Source organism: Trachurus trachurus, assembly GCF_905171665.1.
Source record: "Trachurus trachurus genome assembly, chromosome: 15".
Classification (NCBI taxonomy): Eukaryota; Metazoa; Chordata; class Actinopteri; order Carangiformes; family Carangidae; genus Trachurus; species Trachurus trachurus.
Window position 1 is genome coordinate 13587652 of NC_139906.1, and position 18081 is coordinate 13605732.

The following is an 18081-nucleotide window of genomic DNA, read 5'->3' on the forward strand; positions in this document are numbered from 1 at the left end:
AAGTTGAGCCCTGCGCTTACAGTAAGGGCCTGAGAAGTGGTGCTTTCCATACCTTGTTCTCATTCATTTTCCAGCTCAGCCTGAGTGGGCTCTTCCAGCTGGGTCCAGTGACTAACTCACCTCCTCTCCTCTGCTGCTCCCCGCTCGGCTGCGTCACAGCGACCGAGTGTTAACAACATGGCTTTGTGTCTCACACCTGTGGGCAGTGAGACTCGGAGAGAGTGGGAGTGAGTGGGCGAAAGGGGCAGGCTTTCTTCTCTCAGACTCGGGCGAGGCGATAGAGTAACATCACAGTAACGTCTTTGTGTTTAGCAAAGGAATTAGTTTCAGTGTAGTTTATGTGATGTTTTTTTCATTTGTAGTCACATTTACAGACAGATCTAGGGCCGTGTGCGGTGGTAACTCTAATTGGGAAACCCTGTTTTTGAACAGCGCTCTCATGTTTACTGTTGTTAAATCTGAAGGTGATTCTTACCTCTAATTATTTTATTTGAGGCAAGTGGTGAATGTGTGCAAACTCCTCGCGTGTACTTCAAACACTGTTGGGGAAGACTAATTTAAGGCAAATTAGTCCTGCATGGTTGGAGATAAATAGCTTGTTAATGTTTTTGCTTTGCAACAGTGACTTCTGTAAGTTACAACTGAGGTTGCTGCAGAGGAAAGAACTAAGCAGTAAACAAACAGTGGGCATGTACTGTACACACATCCACACACGCAATCTCACACACACACACACACACACACACACACACACACACACACACACACACACACACACACACACACACACACACACACACACACACACACACACACACACACAGTTGATTAAATGCAGTGCACAGTCATTCTCCCAGACATACTGAGCACAGATGTAAACACCCACTCACTTCTCTTTTGTTGTGTATTCATGCTTCTTCTTTTTTTTTTTTTGTCAACCTCAAACAGTGAGTCAGGCAAAATCTGCCTCCGTTAGTGCTTTTCTGTTTGGTTAAACTATTCCATTTCTCTGTATTTTGCAGGTTGTTATGATCCCGTCTGCCTTGATCTGAGACTCTGACGCACCTTATCCACCGCCACCAACCTCAGCCATCCCTTCATCCAGCGCTATCATCGATACCTCTGGGAGGATGTGAATAGGAGACGAAGGACTGAGGGTAGAAAACCCCCCAATAAATCCAACCAAGAAAGGAAGTGGGATCACATGGATGCTATGGACTGACAGGTCAACTGATACCAGATCACACTGGCTTTGCTTGGAAGTGTAAGTCTTTATTAATCCATCTGACCACAGGCTAGGTTCATTGTGCTTTGGGGAATCAATTGAAATTCAATCCATTAATGGGAATAATCCAATAATTACAGTATCTCCTTTCTAAAATGAGACTAATTGGATTTCAGACTATTCCTTCAAATTGATTCTTTTGGCCTTAACTTGGCAGCAGACAGTGAACAGAGAGGCGTAAACACGGCTGAGGAGATGAGACACAGATACAGTAGCACTCCCACTGTTAGGTATAATGTCTTTTTTGATAGGAAATGTTGCAATACAATGTTTTTGTAAAGAATCTTTGACAGCCTTGTTGCAAAGCCTCTCTCATATGTGAAATACAGCAAGCTGCATTTGAAGATATGGCAGAGACTTACCACAGAGTACAGCTTCATCCTTTTTACTTGCCTCTGTGTACTAAGGATGTCTTCCATTATAGCTGTTATCTCTGAACCCAGAATCTAGACATTTATCTCCTCCAGCTCCCCTCCTCTCTCCTCTCTTCTCTCATCTCATCTCCTCTCTCATCTCTCCTCCCCTCTCCCCTCCGCTGCCACACTTTACTGACATGTGTTTGTGCTCTCGTTCCATCCTTTTCCTTGGCATTTGACAATGGAAGCGGTGGCTGTTTCTGGTTGTCTTTTTTTTTATTCGCTCCGTCTTTGTTCCTTCGCTCCTTGGAAAAAAAAAGAACTCTTTCATCTTTCTGTGTACAAGACATGCCATCTATTCTGTGCCAAGCACAAAATGTGGATCTGTCGGCTTTATTGATCTGTGTCGAAACAGAGACATGATTGGCTCCCACTCTTTTTGATACATTTTTATTTGATATCTATTTATATTGTTTGAGGTACCCCTATAAACAGAAGAATCTTTAACTTTATTATGAAACATTTTGCTATCCTGTAGCGCAAGTGCCATCCACAATATTCTCTGTGTCTCACTGATGTGTAGAAATGTGTAGTCACACATACTTAGCATTATTACGCCTGTTGTTCCAGATCATTGTGGCAAATACCCACCAATGCTTGAACACACAGTGTTACCAATGGAACGTGCTGAATAATTCATAAATCATGCATTTTTCAAATCACTGGTGATTTCCATTGCAGGAAGCTTTTAGCGGGGTCAGATCAGCCAAGCTCCTATTTGTTTACATGCTACATGTCGTATCCCAGTAGCTATGTAATGGGAGAATTGTGGTTTGGTGGTGCAACTGTACGTCATTCAGTAAAATGTTCATGGGAGAGCTTTGGCAGGCTGAAATATCTCTATAGCCATGACACGCCAAATGAAATAGTGAACATGAACAACATTATTTCTGCTAGCATGGCATACACAGTCTCATGCAGCTCAATGCATAATGAGACATGATACATGCACCCATAAACCTATTTGTGCATTTTGAGCTTAAGGCTAAGGCGCTATTTAAATGGCACCAATCTAAAACATGTATATGATCAGCTGCTTGTTTTACTTTCCGCATTTTTCTACTCTAATTTACAACACTTTACTGTAAGTCTGCCTGTAAAAACCATAATGGCTGCCAGCTGCTTCTCATTGACACCTCATTCCACTGCCTCTGTAAAAAAAGGTGTAAACATTTTGTCATTGCTTTTTCCGTGCTTTCTCCTTACGCCTTTGAGAAAAAGAATTATAAATGGATTTCTGTACAAGCGGTATTTATTTGCCATGGCCTGAAATGTATTGTATTATATTAAACTAGTGCAGGTTGAGAGTACATATATGAAAAGAGCATGAAGTAATTACATGTTGGCAGTGTAGATGGCGCAGAAGGATGAAGAATAAACCATGTATGAGTACTGCAATTTTAATGCACACAGCGTTGACCACGGCCTCACGTGTTGAGGTGAATTTTCCTGAATCTCCTTCCATGTTCCATGTTTTGAACCCATTTCTGCTCTACAGCGAAGTACTCAGCACGGCTTTTCCAAAATCAAGTGCTTCATCTGTTTCGGAAAAGGCACCAAAGAGAACCAAATTAAGGCTGAATATATTTATCACAGAAACAGCTGATTAGCTCTCTGATTTCCCAACATGATCCACGCAACAAACCTCGTAATTGTGACAAATTCAGCTCCATATTAGCATTAGTAACGGATGCTCCCTCTTTATAGAATGTAAGGGTTAGATGCAGATACCTCAGGTTAAAAACTGAGGAGCATCATGCTGTTTTATGAATGATACACATGGTCAGGTCAACAAATCAATTTGAAGTTACTGTAAATCCATTAACATTACATACAATATTTAAAAGCTCTGAAAATGATTTAAAGCTATAGCTAAAATACATTTGCACATAATTCATCATTTATTGATGTATAACAGAGGTCAGGAGGTCAGCAGGGAATTCTCATGCCTATGCTTTATCTTTAATATTCAAAGATTTGGAAACGTGTTTGTGTTATTTAATACAACTGATGTTTAGGTTCTTCCAGATAAAAAAAACTCACATCTGCTGGTCACATCTTGCAACATTTTTATGTTTCTGGTAGGAAATGGATGATACATCGCCCCCCCGCCTCCCACCCCCGACCCCTACACAGTTGGGTTTTGAATTAATGATAAAGTAGAGTGAACAGGGTGCAGGTTTGCCACAAGGTAAAGAGACATTTCTGTGGTTGGCGTTTCTTTGATGTCAGTTTTCTTTGAGGCTCGTTTTCAGGTGCATGTGAGCCAAGGTGAGGGAGATGTTACAGTGAAGCAGAACAGATTCATTTTAGGGTGCTGTGAGTCTTGGGATTTGAGAGATGTACAGTATACGTCATTGATTTTTTTTTTTTTTTTTTACTACTGACAGTTTTTGATAGTTGTCTCACATTTAATCCAAATTCCTGTGCTGAACTTCATCATCTCTGTTCACGAGACACAAAAGCAAAGCAGATTGATGTTGAATAATGCATCTCTGAGCCCAAAATATTAACATTACCCTCAAGGCACACCCGGCATGTTATGCACTCTGAATGTTAGCATTGCGTCATGGATGGATGGGATGATTTGCTTCTGCCCTCCTGACTCAAGTGATGCAGTATAATTTAATTCACTGGGAACATTTATGTCAAGCAGGTGCTGGAGGTTGAAATGAGCGCACTGTTGTTGGTATTTCATTAAACAGACAGAGAAGCAGGGATCTGGAATGAATGATGCAATAGCTGGTGGCGATGGCAAGACCAATTATACCAAAGCATCTTTTCCTTGTTTAATATAGGTCTCTCCAGCAAATCCTCTCGCACATGGGGGTCAGATGATGTCATATGCTAATTAAGATGTATAAATAGTTTATAGTAAGTGGCATGAATAATGTGTCATAATGAATCATGAAAAGTCCCATGAAGAAAATCATGAAAAAATGAGTATATGACCTAAATTACCATAGAAATCAACAGTAAAGGACCTGGCAGAGTTATTACTCTGAAGATAGAAAGATTGTTTTTATTTTCAAGGTACTTCGATGTCTTGTATGTAGGATGACACTAAAGACATTATCAGGGCCAAATACTACAAATGCATGTGGCAGCTAAACTCCAGCTCTGTTGTCCTTAGCCCTTTTATCACTTTTGACTTATTGCATAACATCAAACCTCCATAATTAAATTTGGGCATTGGTGGCCTAAAGGTTAGGGGGTCTGCAGCAGTTCAAATCCCAGATTGGTAGGATTAAATCTGGGTAGGGAAAGTAATAAACCCTCACTTAATCCTGTGGTGCCCTTGAGCAAGGCTGCTCAGGGGGCATCAGATCAGACTGCGCTGCGTAACTGGAGTGTTCCTCCCTGTGGAAACTACCCTGAATTAGAAAAAAAAAGTTTTAAAATGTAATAAGCGATCACACTGGTAATAGCCATAGTGTATACAGTAGTACAGTAATAGTATGTCTCCTATTGCATGTTCTTAGAATAAACATAAGTTGTTTGTCAGAGGGCCATAGTGGAAGACAGTATCAACAAATAGGAATCGATTCTTTTACACTTTTCATTTTACCAGCTCCCTCTTGTTTTTTTAGTGGGACAGCAAAATGTTCAATCTAGATCTGACTTCTCTCCCTTTTTTTTTCATCGCATGCAGTCACTGCACATTTGACATATCTTTACATTTCAGTTCTTCATTTCCTGGATATACACTGTATGTAGGCTACTGTAGCTGCCAGGAGATGACAAATATGCAGTGACCCGTGCACACAGCATGCCTTGCAGCGTGGGGCTGTAAGGATGGGCCTGTGTGAGTGAATGTGACTTGCCCAGTGGGGTAGAGTGGGGAACAGGTGCTGACACTGTCAGCTTGTTAACACTGGGGAGAGAATTGGCTCATCCAACAGAGTGCCGCACATATGCAACACATAGCCCTTGGCTGTGGGATGTATGTGCAACTATGCATATGTGTTAAGTGAGGAAAGGCTGCGTGTGTGTGTGTGAGACAGAGTGTGTGTGTATTTCACACACTTTTATGGTTTTCAGAGAGTGAATGTGTGTAAGGAGGAGTAGCTGAGTCGTGTGTCTAATGATAATTTGTGTGAAGAAATAGGCATAAGATTGGACCGTGAATATGAAATAAAAGGAGCATTTGAGTGTGCAAAGGCATTGTCCTGTGTATAAGCACAGTGAGAGGCTGTGTAATGTGCAAAACACAGACTCCCTAATTTGTTGTCTTTATAATACTTCACAAGTTGTGACATAAAATTTGTTTTGGGCTCATTGTTAGAGCATTATTATGTAGCTCTATTTTCTACAAAGCTTTGGGAGATGTAGTTATGTGAAACCCCCTAGGGTTATGTGCAAGGAATTCTCTCAAACATCACAAATTAGGCCCCTAGATGACCCATTTCTACAAGAACTAAATTGACACAATGAATTATTCCATCCAGTCTTGTGGCCTCCATAATGAGAAGGGGACTTAGAACAGAGGATAAATTAGGACACTCAATTCTTGATTCTCTCATTTATTCCATCAAAGCCATTTAGGCAGCTCTGCCCCGTTTCCCCAATTTATTCTATGATTTCTTACCCTCTCATTTGGAGGACGGGGGGGAGAAAAAGAAGAAATGGATGTGAGTTTGGAGAAATTGGCTGCTACATTTTGGAGATAATAAGACACAAGGATAATGTGTCAGAATCGATTTAATTCTGGTACAGTTGAGAGGAAGTTGTCATATTCTTTTCCTTTTGGAAAGACACTTGCAGAGCTCTGCCCCAAATAAATCACTAATAGCTCCCAGCAATGAAGTAAAAGGGAAGAGTGAGAATGTGGTTTAGAGTAAAATGATGGTTCAGTGCAGAGGGAGGGGAAAGAGAGAGAAAGAGATGGCGTAATGGAGCTGGAGAAGAGGGAAGAAGGTGCTGTAAAAGGAAAACAACACCATCTGGTCTTCTTCATAAAGCCAACAGCATAACCTATATACATATGCAAATTTTTTTACACAACACTTGTTTATCAGAACCACTGTTAGCCCAGAAAAAAAAGTTAGTTGTTTTACCCACAGTGTTAAAAACAGGTACCACCATTGAGGATCAGTGTGCGTGTCTTTGCCAGACTGCTCTGTCAGTGCCGCACATCAAAGGCGTCACAGCAAAATGAGACGGCTTCTAACAAATACTACTTGAGCTCAACTCTATTGTCAAATCCACAGGGTCCACAGGGGATGTGGTTCGTGTCACCTGTGGGCTAAAGCCTCCTCGCCTAGTTTGATGTCTGAATATTAGGTTATGTGATACGCTGCTGCTCTTTCAAGTCGGCCTGACAGGACGAGGCTGCAAGCAGATATCCCATAAGGACTTTAACTGCTCAGCGGAGAGACAAGCAGACATCACACAAGCCTCATCAAAGCAGAGCCCCCCTCCTCTCTGCCCTCTGTGCACTTCACCAGGCCGCAGACACATTTCATATTGGTTTGGCGCCTTCTTGTGGAACTTGTGAAGAATTACAGGCTTTTCTATATGTGAAGTGATTCATTTTTTTTGTATTTTTCTTTTCTTTTCTTCACAGTGACAATGGTGTTGTTTCTGATTGGGATCTCCATCGCCGTGAATAATTCTTCCCATGAAAACCAAACTGCAGGTAACTGTTGCAAACACTGTTAGACTCTGGTATCATACAGTATGACCAGTATCTAAAGGTGCAGTAGTTAAATTATAGTTAATGTCAGAAAACTGTAGGCACAGCTTGCTGTTACTGAATCATTTCATTGCTTTTATAAACACTGTACTCTACAGTAGCTGTCATTCAGCAAAACAATTACCTTATAGTTAGATCATTCTTTTTCTGTTTTGGTGTCTCTCATGGATTTATGGATTGTAACCTGGAACTAACGAAGGGGTGTGGGTGGCTGTGTTAACCTGCAGCTTTTTCATTTTTATTGAATTGTTTGACTGGTAAATGAATGGTTTGTCAATATAGAGGATTATTCTTCTTTCTGCTGCTTTTCATTCCAGACTTTGTGTTGGCGTTTGCATTGTTTCTTTGTTTAATGAGTGAAATACACTTATGATTAAAAAAAACACACAGCTTGCCATTGTTAAACCTAGGTTCCTTGAATAAAACTCATGTGACGCTAATATGATGTGTCTTTTTGTACAGAAAACCCCACCCATCAGGGGGCTCATGTGTTACCCTCAACCCTGGTCATATCACTGCTTCTCATCATCGTCGTGCTGCTGACGATCTACTGTCTGAGGTGAGTGAACATACACAGTCGTTTGCTCTTCTCTCCCGCCTGAGTGAATCTCTGCTTCCTCTTTTTCCCCCTTCTCTCTCGCTGCCTTTTTAGTATGTGTGTGTGAGCGTGTGTGTTGGGGTTAGGGCATTGGGGAGGAGGTGCGGGTGGTTTGGAAACAGGCGGCAGGCAGTGGCTTATGGGTAAACAGCTGCACCTCAAGTAAGACGGCAAACAAAAACAGCGAGGTCAGGTCAGGCCACAGTCATTCACTGACCAACCGGCTTAGACGTCTCTCAGGCGACGACATGAGAAGGAACAGCTTCAGCTCTCTCAGATGGTGGATATTGGTTTTGGTATTTGTTCTTTGCCCTGCCATATGTACTTAACAGTTATAGGGATCAGCTTAGCTCATGTTTTTGCTTTTGCAATAGAGATATCTGCCCTTTATCTCCTCTGACGGTTTCATCTTTCTTTACTTCTCCAGGTTCAAAAACCACAGGAAAGCTCTAGTTACCTCGGTGGACAAAAAGATTCCGAATGGCTTCTTGGAGGAACAAGGTACTGTTGTGCTGCACTCAATATAACCACCAGTGCATGAAAATGTAATGCCGTCTTTTACTTTTTATTTCTTTTTTATTTGATTTGTAGATTTACGCTCTTTATGGTGTAGGAAAATTTCATGATCCGCAGTCCAAGGTGGCTGGCAAGGTTTCCAAAAGCCTCTCAGCTTTCCTAGCACGTAGGGAGCCATATAAACTTTGACTTCAAGTAAAAAATAAATAAATAAACGCAAAGGCCAAATTCTGAGTTAAGACAGTTTCGTGCGGCAGCAGCACCACTGCCATGTTTATGACTCTAGAAATCATTTCTGTCATGTACCCACAGAAGTAGGAAATCTTAATGGCCATCAGGCTTGTTTTTGCAGGTGCTATGAGAGCTTGTAATGTTCTCTATTGGGAGACATTAGCAGTCTGACCGCCATATATCCATTTAAACACAGGAGAGCAGACAGTGGTCCTCCTCCCCAGATCTCCCTCGCCATCCAAGAGGTACTTCCCCATCCCCCTGGACTCGCTGGAGGAGGAGTACCGGATACGCTCGGCGGACGACGGCAAGCTCTTCAGAGAAGAGTTCAATGTGAGCCCGAGTTTGTTTGGTGGACTGTGCAGCACAGTCTGTATCTGACTGAGATCTTTGTCCTGCAAGCACAGAATAAGAAAATAGTCATAAAATGTTATGTTAGCAGGCTGTGTACCCTTGGTTTTATTTTTTTATCTCACGAGAATTGGGTTCTGTGTTTATAGTCGCTGCCGTGTTACTACCACCATGGGTCCTTTGAGGAGGCGAGCAGAGAACACAACAGAGAGAAAAACAGATACCCAAACATTTTACCATGTGAGTGAGGATCTATACTCTGCAGCAGACAATATTAATGTAACCTTTAGACTTGAAGTTTTATTGATCACTGAATCTAAAGGAAGGCTGATGCGGGCCGAAATGAAAAACAAGAACCAACTTTTTATGAAGAGGCTGTTGATGTTTTTTTTTTTATCGCTGCTCTCTTCAACAGATGATCATTCAAGAGTGGTGATGAGTCATCTGGAAGGACATCTGTATTCTGACTACATAAACGCGTCTTACATAGATGTGAGTCTGAATTAAAATTAAGCCTCTAATGCAGATACAAACCAGGGGTCTTGACAGTGGGTCATTAACACTTGTGTTTTGTCACACAGGGTTATAAAGAGAAGAACAAATTCATCGCAGCTCAAGGTAAACTTACGCATAAGTTATGTTTACGTCACGTTCAAATATTCAAGTTTACAACCATTAAAAAAATCCTTTTCTTGATTCTGTTTCAGGCCCAAAACTTGAGACGGTGGCTGACTTCTGGCGCATGGTTTGGGAGCAGAAAACAGCTACGATAGTGATGCTGACGAATCTAAAAGAAAGGAAGGAGGTGCGTCTTGTCTGCATTGCATTCTTTTAACACTACCAACACTACGATTATATGTAGAATGAACCTGTACAATCTATAGGACTCCAAAGCCCCATTAGTGAAGCCCTTTTGTATTTCATGACCCAAAGTCATGGGCATAATTTATTTGACCCCTTTCCCAACTGAGAATCTATACAAAGTGTCACCCAGCAGATTACGCAGCATCGCATTAAATTTACCCTCAAAGGGATGATCAATTGAGAGCTCAACAGCATGTTTGATAGGGCAGAATAGAGGCATTGGGGATCAATGACGGAATAATTGTTGATAAGATCCTAAGAGGCTTCATGATAATTAGTCTGAGAATCTAGTTAATGAGTTGAAACGTCGCTGTGAAGATCTTATTGACTGACAGAGTTGCACAAAGTCCCTGTGATTGCCTTTGAATTGGATTGTGACACACGCACATCAAATACACTCTATATGCACACATGCAACATACACAATCCATGCAGCTTTACGACAGTCACAGTAATAATGATTTACTCTTTGATTTTTTAATTTTTTACATGCATAGACTAGATAACCTTTTCATGGCTGTGACTCTCTCACTAGGACAAATGTTACCAGTACTGGCCAGAAAAAGGCTGCTGGATGTACGGGAATGTCCGGGTGGCAATGGAGGACTTCACTGTGCTGGTTGACTACACCATCCGAAAATTCTGTGTTCAGTATGTAAGTAAAATTTAAATAAATCAAAGCATTATGGTAAATGTTGCTTTTATTTAAATGCACACATGCTGTGAAAATAACAGCGAGCTTTTTCAATATAGGCCCCTAATTGCTGTAAACATCTGTAATGATAATGGCTACAGAGCTATTAAAAATTAAACATGCATACAGATTGTATAAAAAGTAATGTTCCCCGTAGGGAAATTATAACAATTTAAATTGTAAAAAGATACAAAATGAAAACCGGAATATTAAAGGGTTATGTATAGTAAACAATATGAAATTATCAGTCCGTTGCTATATTCAACATAAACTACACACTGTACAAATCTACTGTTTCCCATCAATTCATCTTCAGAAGTTTGCACACATACAGTGTCTGTATTTCTTTTCTTTGACTCCTGAGTTGGGTGCCATCTCGGTGTACTGCAGAGTCTTCAGATAGCAAAATTCACTTTGTTCCCGCTCTATTTGAAGCAAGAGCAGATATCCTCTCTGAAAAAAAAAAGAGCTGTGACTGTGCTGTAGCACTGCAGTACAAGCCGACGGACTGGGTGCTTTTACGCTCAGCTCTCTGAACAGAGAGCAACCAAGTGTTCAAGAGGAAGAAATTGCGTCCTCCTGAGAGAGAGAGGGAGAGAGCAAACGTGAGATATGAGGGCTGAGGCAGAGGCAAAGTGGTACACATGTTTAATGATAAGATTCTGTCACAAAACAAAAACATGACAAAAAAAATCAGGTTATTTTCAGCTACTTTTTATTTTAATGCAGTGTTTTGCGTGTTATTTTATGTCTAAGTTGTATGTGTCTCCGCTTCACAGCAGGGCAGCGACGGTCCCCGGGCTCCCCGCCTGGTCACCCAGCTCCACTTCACCAGCTGGCCAGACTTCGGGGTGCCATTTACACCCATAGGCATGCTGAAATTCCTCAAGAAGGTCAAGACTGTCAATCCGTCCTATGCCGGACCCATTGTTGTGCACTGCAGGTAAAATAACACAGTATAAAATATAAATACGTAATGTCAGAAGAAGTCGGGTCCGTGTTTATTGCAGAATTGCCGCACAGACTGCAAAACCTCTCCTAGTGAAACTGGCATACATTGATTTTTTTATAAAGCGGATACTTTTCAGGTTATAAATACGTATTGTGCTGTTTTGCAGTAAAACTATAAGCAAAACTGAAGCACACTACAGTATATCACTATTGCAGATACAAATCTGAAGATAAAAGTAAAGTTAATTGTTCATGAATAAAACCATCAGCAAATATATTAAGTTTCTATAATGACTTTCCTGGTGTGTACATATGTTTGTCTGGGCAAGTCAGTGTAAAGTCCCACTCAAGAAATCTGCAGCCGATTGTAGCAACTGCTGCAACAGGTGCTGAGGGAGAGGGACTGTTGTTCTTGAATGGGGCCCATTGAAGAGTCTTCAACACCCCACTGTGGAATCCCAGCTCTGTGCTCCCAGAGGAGCCGTCCGCTGAAACGACTCTTGTAAATCTATTAGGAGTTTGTTTGGGCTTCAGAGGTGAAGCACTTTTACACATGCTCGGGGCCGTCCACCATTGACGTCTATGTTCGGAATTTAGGGACAGTAGGGTAATACATAACCAGACTGCAAAAACATTTTTCTATCATTATATCATGTCCATTATTCTTTATTGTGTGAGTCTTCCACGGTGTTCTGCTTTCACTGCGCTACATAAACACAAACGTCTGACAGAGTTGTTATTCGACGCCTTTTTGTTTTGAAGCGCCACTCGGTTGTTTGCTACAGAGAAGACCTTGTGCCATCTTCTTGTCTGTGCTTCCGCAGTGCTGGGGTTGGGAGGACTGGGACGTTCATTGTCATTGACAGCATGATCGACATGATGCACATGGACCAGAGGGTGGATGTCTTCGGCTTTGTGAGCAGAATACGAGAACAGCGCTGTCAACTCATCCAGACAGATGTAAGTGTTGACCCTTTCCGACCTGTTGTGCCTTGGGCTGACAGCTCAACTCGCTCGCTCTAGTCGTGGCATAAACAAGCGAGGACACAGAAAAAAAACAAGCGTGTCTGTGATGCGAAAATAGTAGGAAAGACTTTGGCACTAAAGCTGCTACTTCTACCTCTTCCTCTCCTTTGACTACCTCTGTCTTCCTCCTCAGATGCAGTACTCCTTCATCTACCAGGCTCTTCTGGAGTACTATCTGTATGGAGACACCGAGCTAGATGTGTGCTCTCTGGAGGGCCATCTGCAGAGGCTTCACAACACCAGGGCTCCCCACGACAGGCTGGGCCTGGAGGAGGAGTTCAGGGTACGAAGAAAGAAGCTCACTCTTAAACATTTCAGTCAGTAATGAATCGTCCCAATCACCCCGCGCCCTGCATGGGTATATTTTCATGGAAAAGTTGCCCAGGGTGCCGCTCTTAGCGGTAGTAACATAAATAACAATGCTTTGTATCAACTAAAACTTTATTTGGCACCACCATCTGCCACATAGAATTTATTGGAGCTTGGTGAAAATCCCTCATTTTTGCTGCTCACACTTCCCTACACACTGAGAGAAATTATTCCCCGTTGTCTCTTCTTCTTCTTCTTCTTTTCCTTCTCTAGTCATAAGAAATGTTTTTGTCCAGCATCTGTCTTTTTACTTGTTGCATTTTTATAAAAGAAAAATTGTCTGTCTTCATCTTCACCTGTCATCACCCACCTTTAAAAACACCAAGTTTATTACCACGGCACGGCACTGTCCCGATGATCAAATCAGCCGTTTGATCCTGTCTTTCGATCCGCTCGTGCTCTCTTCCAACAGAAGCTGACCAACGTTCGCATAATGAAGGAGAACATGAGAACTGGGAACCTTCCTGCCAACATGAAGAAGAACCGTGTGCTTCAGATCATTCCGTGTAAGGACTACTCTGATACGCCGAACACTTCCATAATACATCACATCCGAGTAACATCAAAGTATCACACTTCTGGTGATTTTATAGATACCGTACACAGATATCTGGCTAATAAGTCCGTGTCTGTGTGATCAGTGACATTTAAATGGGGCTTGCATCTTGACTTAGAGTTGGGAGTTGAGTGGGGAAAGGAAAGCCTGGGTACAACTTTCTACAGTGAAAACCTGCATAAGCTCCGGCCCTAATAACACAGTTCAAGTTTTACTTTTTTTTTTTTTTTCCATCAGCCTCTTCAAACTTTTATTTTATTAGGAATCACTTGTGGAAAGTTTCATTTTTTTCCCTTTTTCTCTCTTTTTGCAGATGATTTCAACCGTGTAATACTCTCAGTGAAAAGAGGACAGGAGTTCACCGACTACATCAATGCCTCCTTTATTGATGTAAGCACTCCCTCATGACCTCCTGTATAGATTTCCCATAGAAGTATATATAAAGCTCATTGTTTCCTTTACAAACAATGCAAAATATTATGTTTGCTGCACTCTCAAGTGTTGTTTACCGGATGATCTGCCCTCCAGGGCTACAGGCAGAAGGACTATTTTATAGCAACCCAGGGCCCCCTGTCTCACACAGTGGAGGACTTCTGGAGGATGGTGTGGGAGTGGAGGTGCCATTCAATCGTTATGCTCACCGAACTCAAAGAGAGGGAGCAGGTACAGTATGGTGCTCTTGCAAAAGTGCAGGCTGGAAAGTGGAGTTGCACATTAAAACAAGTCTTTTTTTATTCCATTATTTCATCATTTGTTTCCCTGACAGTCTGTGTATCTATTTAATTGTTTTATATTGTTTTTTTGTGGTGCACACTGAACATTTAAAAACCAAGAAATAAGGTGTAAATCTTTCAAGTGTTCTCTAATTGTATTTCCATCTGACCCTTCCAACCAGGAAAAGTGTTTCCAGTATTGGCCATCAGAGGGCAGTGTAACATTTGGAGATTACACTGTGGAGCTGACTGGCGATACACTGTGTGAAACCTTCACACTCAAAGACATGGTGCTCACCTACAGACCAGTGCGTGGTGTTTTATTTCAACATTAAAATACGTTAAAATATAAATCCTAAATTAACATATTTTGCTCCCTGCTTTTATTGTGAAATTTCACTGTCTTACCTTTTTTTTTTTATTAAGCTATACCATAATAACACTTAGAGTTCTCCATCTCGCCAGGAAAAGCAGTCACAACACGTCCGACACTTCCACTTCCACGGATGGCCTGAGATCGGAATACCAGCCGAGGGAAGAGGGATGATTGACATTATTGCCGCTGTGCAGAGGCAGCAGCAGCAGTCTGGAAACCGTCCCATAATTGTGCACTGCAGGTGAGGAACTTCAAGTTTGACAATCCTGAAGCACGATGTGCAGCTTCAGACGGTTATTACATACAGTATATTACATTATGTATTTGCCCATTCATGCTTTTAGTACAACTCCTTTCATTCTCACTGTGCTTTTATTACCTGATCACTGAAATCTCACAGAGTGATTTCAGTTTTACGGATACATTTTTCTTTCCTACAAATGTCTGTTACAATAAATTCTACATTTTGCCTCAGTAGACCTGGTGTTCTATGCTTAAACCACTTATGTGATCCCTTATAAAGACTTAGCTGTGAAAGCTTTGATCAGAACCTAGCTTCAGGTGAAGTGATTCTAAAGCAGCATGCCCCTATGGGATTGATCCAATCCACTGATTCACAGTCAATTAAAACCTCTCAAAGTGAAATCTCCTCTGACTCCCACTATGATTAATCTGATAAGATGAGCTAACGACAGGAAATGGTGTCATCACTCTCTTCTATTCCTTCATCACCACTTGTCTAAGAGGGGCTTTTTAAAGCTTTTTCTCAGCCTCCCGGGAATGGGGCTAACCCGTTGCAATCCCCAACGTCTCTCCACATTTCTCTTTCCGAATCGCACATCGCTCTCGCTCCCTGTCTCTCTCTGTCTTTCTCTCTCCATCCCGCCATCATTGTAAACATTGACTCAGTCAAACACTGAGCTTCCAAACTGATTAGTGTTAGCGTTTGGATTAGCCTCTCTTTAAGTGAGGATGATTATTAGCACTATTACCCAAAGGTCACCTTTTCTCGCGGAAACTTTTTCCTTTAAATGGAAAAGGGATGTGCTCCTGAGATCACAGGAGTTTTATAGCAGCATTATTGTTAAAAAATACAGTTCGAATTTCACATTTTATTGCTTGACCCTTGAGATGCATTTCTAAAATGTCTGTAGTTCCTCCACAGCCGCAGTTCTGCAGCAAATCTGACCGTTTTCAGAGGCCCTCTAGTGTGTGCATTACTGTATGTGACGTGGTTGCTGATAGCCTTGTCCCTCCTGTTTCAGCGCTGGTGCAGGTCGGACCGGTACCTTCATCGCCCTCAGTAACATTCTGGAGAGGGTGAAAGCCGAAGGCCTCCTGGATGTTTTTCAGACAGTCAAGAGTTTACGCATGCAGAGACCACACATGGTTCAGACTGTGGTAGGTGGAAAACAAGATAATATCAAACCCGCTGTGCAGAAACTGTCAGCTTATTCACGTTTGTGTTGTTTGGAACGGTTTTTGCTCATATATGCACAATAACACTTTTCCTTTTTGCTTTTCCTTCCAGGAGCAATACGACTACTGCTACAGAGTGGTTCAGGATTTTGTTGACATTTTCTCAGACTATGCCAATTTTAAATAATACCTGTCAGATACTGTTCTGTATACTTTGGTCAAATTAACTTATGCAATTTTTTTCTGAATGTTGTTTTCTAAAGCAAGCTCTTTTTACATTTTTGCACAGATCTAAAAAAAAATTGTTTTATCATAACTGTAAAATAATTCAAAACATCTGTGGGGTATCTTTCAGGAATGTTTGATCTTCAAGTATTATCATGTAAAATATAGAAATTAATAGTTTTATGTTGCATAAATGCAAAATTCATAGGTTCAATAACTATTCCAACAACATACTATTGTATATATACTCCATGACATGTATATATACAGTAAAATATATATACTATAGTATGTAGTGTTACTCGCTACCTGAAATACATCACTAATGATTTGTAGGGTATAAAATGCATTCTCTTTTATTTCAGTTTTATTTTGTTACTGACCACAATGCCTTTGGTTTACCTATAACTCCTGCATTTTGTGTATCATATAACACCGCCCCACTCAACATGTCTGGTGGAGAATAAATTGTGTTTTTGATAAGTAGGATAAAATGATAAATGCTTTTGCTAAAGGATGTCCTGTGTGACGTGTGAATAATATTTATGATTTGCTTTTAGTGGCTCAAACAAAAAAAGTCAAGATACATTTTGTTCCGTCAGAAGCTGCAAATTACCTCACTTGTGTGAATAACCTAACAGCTGCTGCCTGTTGCAATTTTATTAAACTTCACCAACTTTCCTTTTTGCCCGTGGCAATATTACTTAGTGGATTGGTGCCTGACGCTGCAAAATGCAATTAGCCCACATTGGAACAGGCAGAAAATAATGTAATAATGCAATGTAATAATTATAACATGAATCCAAATGTATCATTCTTACAGATGTTTTGCAGCCAAGTGCTTAAAAAAAAAAGACAGAAAAAAAAATATACTAAGCAAGCCAACTTTACTTTTGCATGTTTGGATAAAGCAGTGCCATACTGATTAGAAAACAATTCTAGTCATAAAAACCTTGTCACCAAGTGACACGATTTTAATAAAGATAAGCCAGATGTTTATGTTTAATGTATATATGATAGATACATTTTTAAAAGTGTATTGTTTTTGAACAATGGTCTCATGTATGGGCCATTATTTCATTGTTTGTACAAACTCTTCTCAGAATAATTTAAGGATAACAAATGTATTATAATTTTAGTTTAGTTTGCAAATGAGTATGTAAGAAACTGAGAAGAAACCCAGTGAAGAAATGTGGGTTTATATGAAATAGCTGATCATTGATCCTTCCCCACAGACTGAGATGAATTGTGTCTGGGACAGGGGGAAGAAGCACTTGAGATCAAGAACCAGTGTTCAGCCAAAATATGAAACGTGCATGCACAGATCATGATAGTTAGTCTTAGTTTCATATTTAAACAAGGAAAACCCGACATTGCTGCAAACTCTAAAGCGTCTATTTTTGCTGACTTCTTTGTAGAACAGTGAGCGTGGAAGTCTTAAGCTTGGGTGAATAGCTTTCTACTGTGTTTGTACTGCCATGATTATACAGTCATAAGAAGGGGTTTCTATATGACACACTTGTTATTTTATTAGTTGATGTGGTGTACATAAATCCTTGTTGTGGTCATTAATCATCACTAATGCAGTAAGCATTGTTGACTTCTTTTTAATGTATTGTCATGCGGAAAGAATAAATGATAGGGATAATGACAGTGAGGCCTTGCAGCTGATGTAACATTAATGCACAAGCATCTTGTTTCAATGATGTTTCTGCCTTTCGAATCTGTATGGATTTGAACTACTATTTGTTTGCTAAAAGCTGAACCAATAAATTATAGATGGAGAGAAATGTCAG

At 40.8% G+C, this 18081-nt stretch overlaps 2 protein-coding genes across 2 annotated transcripts in view; both read left to right on the plus strand.

The window, feature by feature from the left end:
* smndc1 (survival motor neuron domain containing 1) overlaps positions 1–18081 on the plus strand; it is a 286609-nt gene that overhangs the window by 69304 nt on the left and 199224 nt on the right. The window lies entirely within an intron of this gene.
* LOC310998138 (receptor-type tyrosine-protein phosphatase epsilon-like) lies at positions 1177–16402 on the plus strand. Its single transcript, XM_083988065.1, has 20 exons — positions 1177–1264; positions 7268–7339; positions 7859–7955; positions 8422–8495; positions 8938–9074; positions 9242–9332; positions 9508–9584; positions 9674–9710; positions 9800–9897; positions 10492–10611; positions 11430–11593; positions 12426–12561; positions 12761–12910; positions 13409–13502; positions 13866–13942; positions 14081–14215; positions 14448–14573; positions 14731–14882; positions 15907–16042; positions 16173–16402. The coding sequence occupies exons 2-20, from the start codon at positions 7273–7275 to the stop codon at positions 16245–16247; spliced, it is 2043 nt and encodes a 680-aa protein (XP_083844191.1). The 5' UTR covers positions 1177–1264; positions 7268–7272; the 3' UTR covers positions 16248–16402.

Coding starts and splice junctions, on each gene's coding strand:
- LOC310998138 (XM_083988065.1), top strand. CDS start 7,273: ATGGTGTTGTTTCTGATTGGGATCTCCATCGCCGTGAATAATTCTTCC. Junction 13,943..14,080: donor TCAATGCCTCCTTTATTGAT/GTAAGCACTCCC, acceptor TCTGCCCTCCAG/GGCTACAGGCAGAAGGACTA. Junction 14,216..14,447: donor AACTCAAAGAGAGGGAGCAG/GTACAGTATGGT, acceptor CCTTCCAACCAG/GAAAAGTGTTTCCAGTATTG.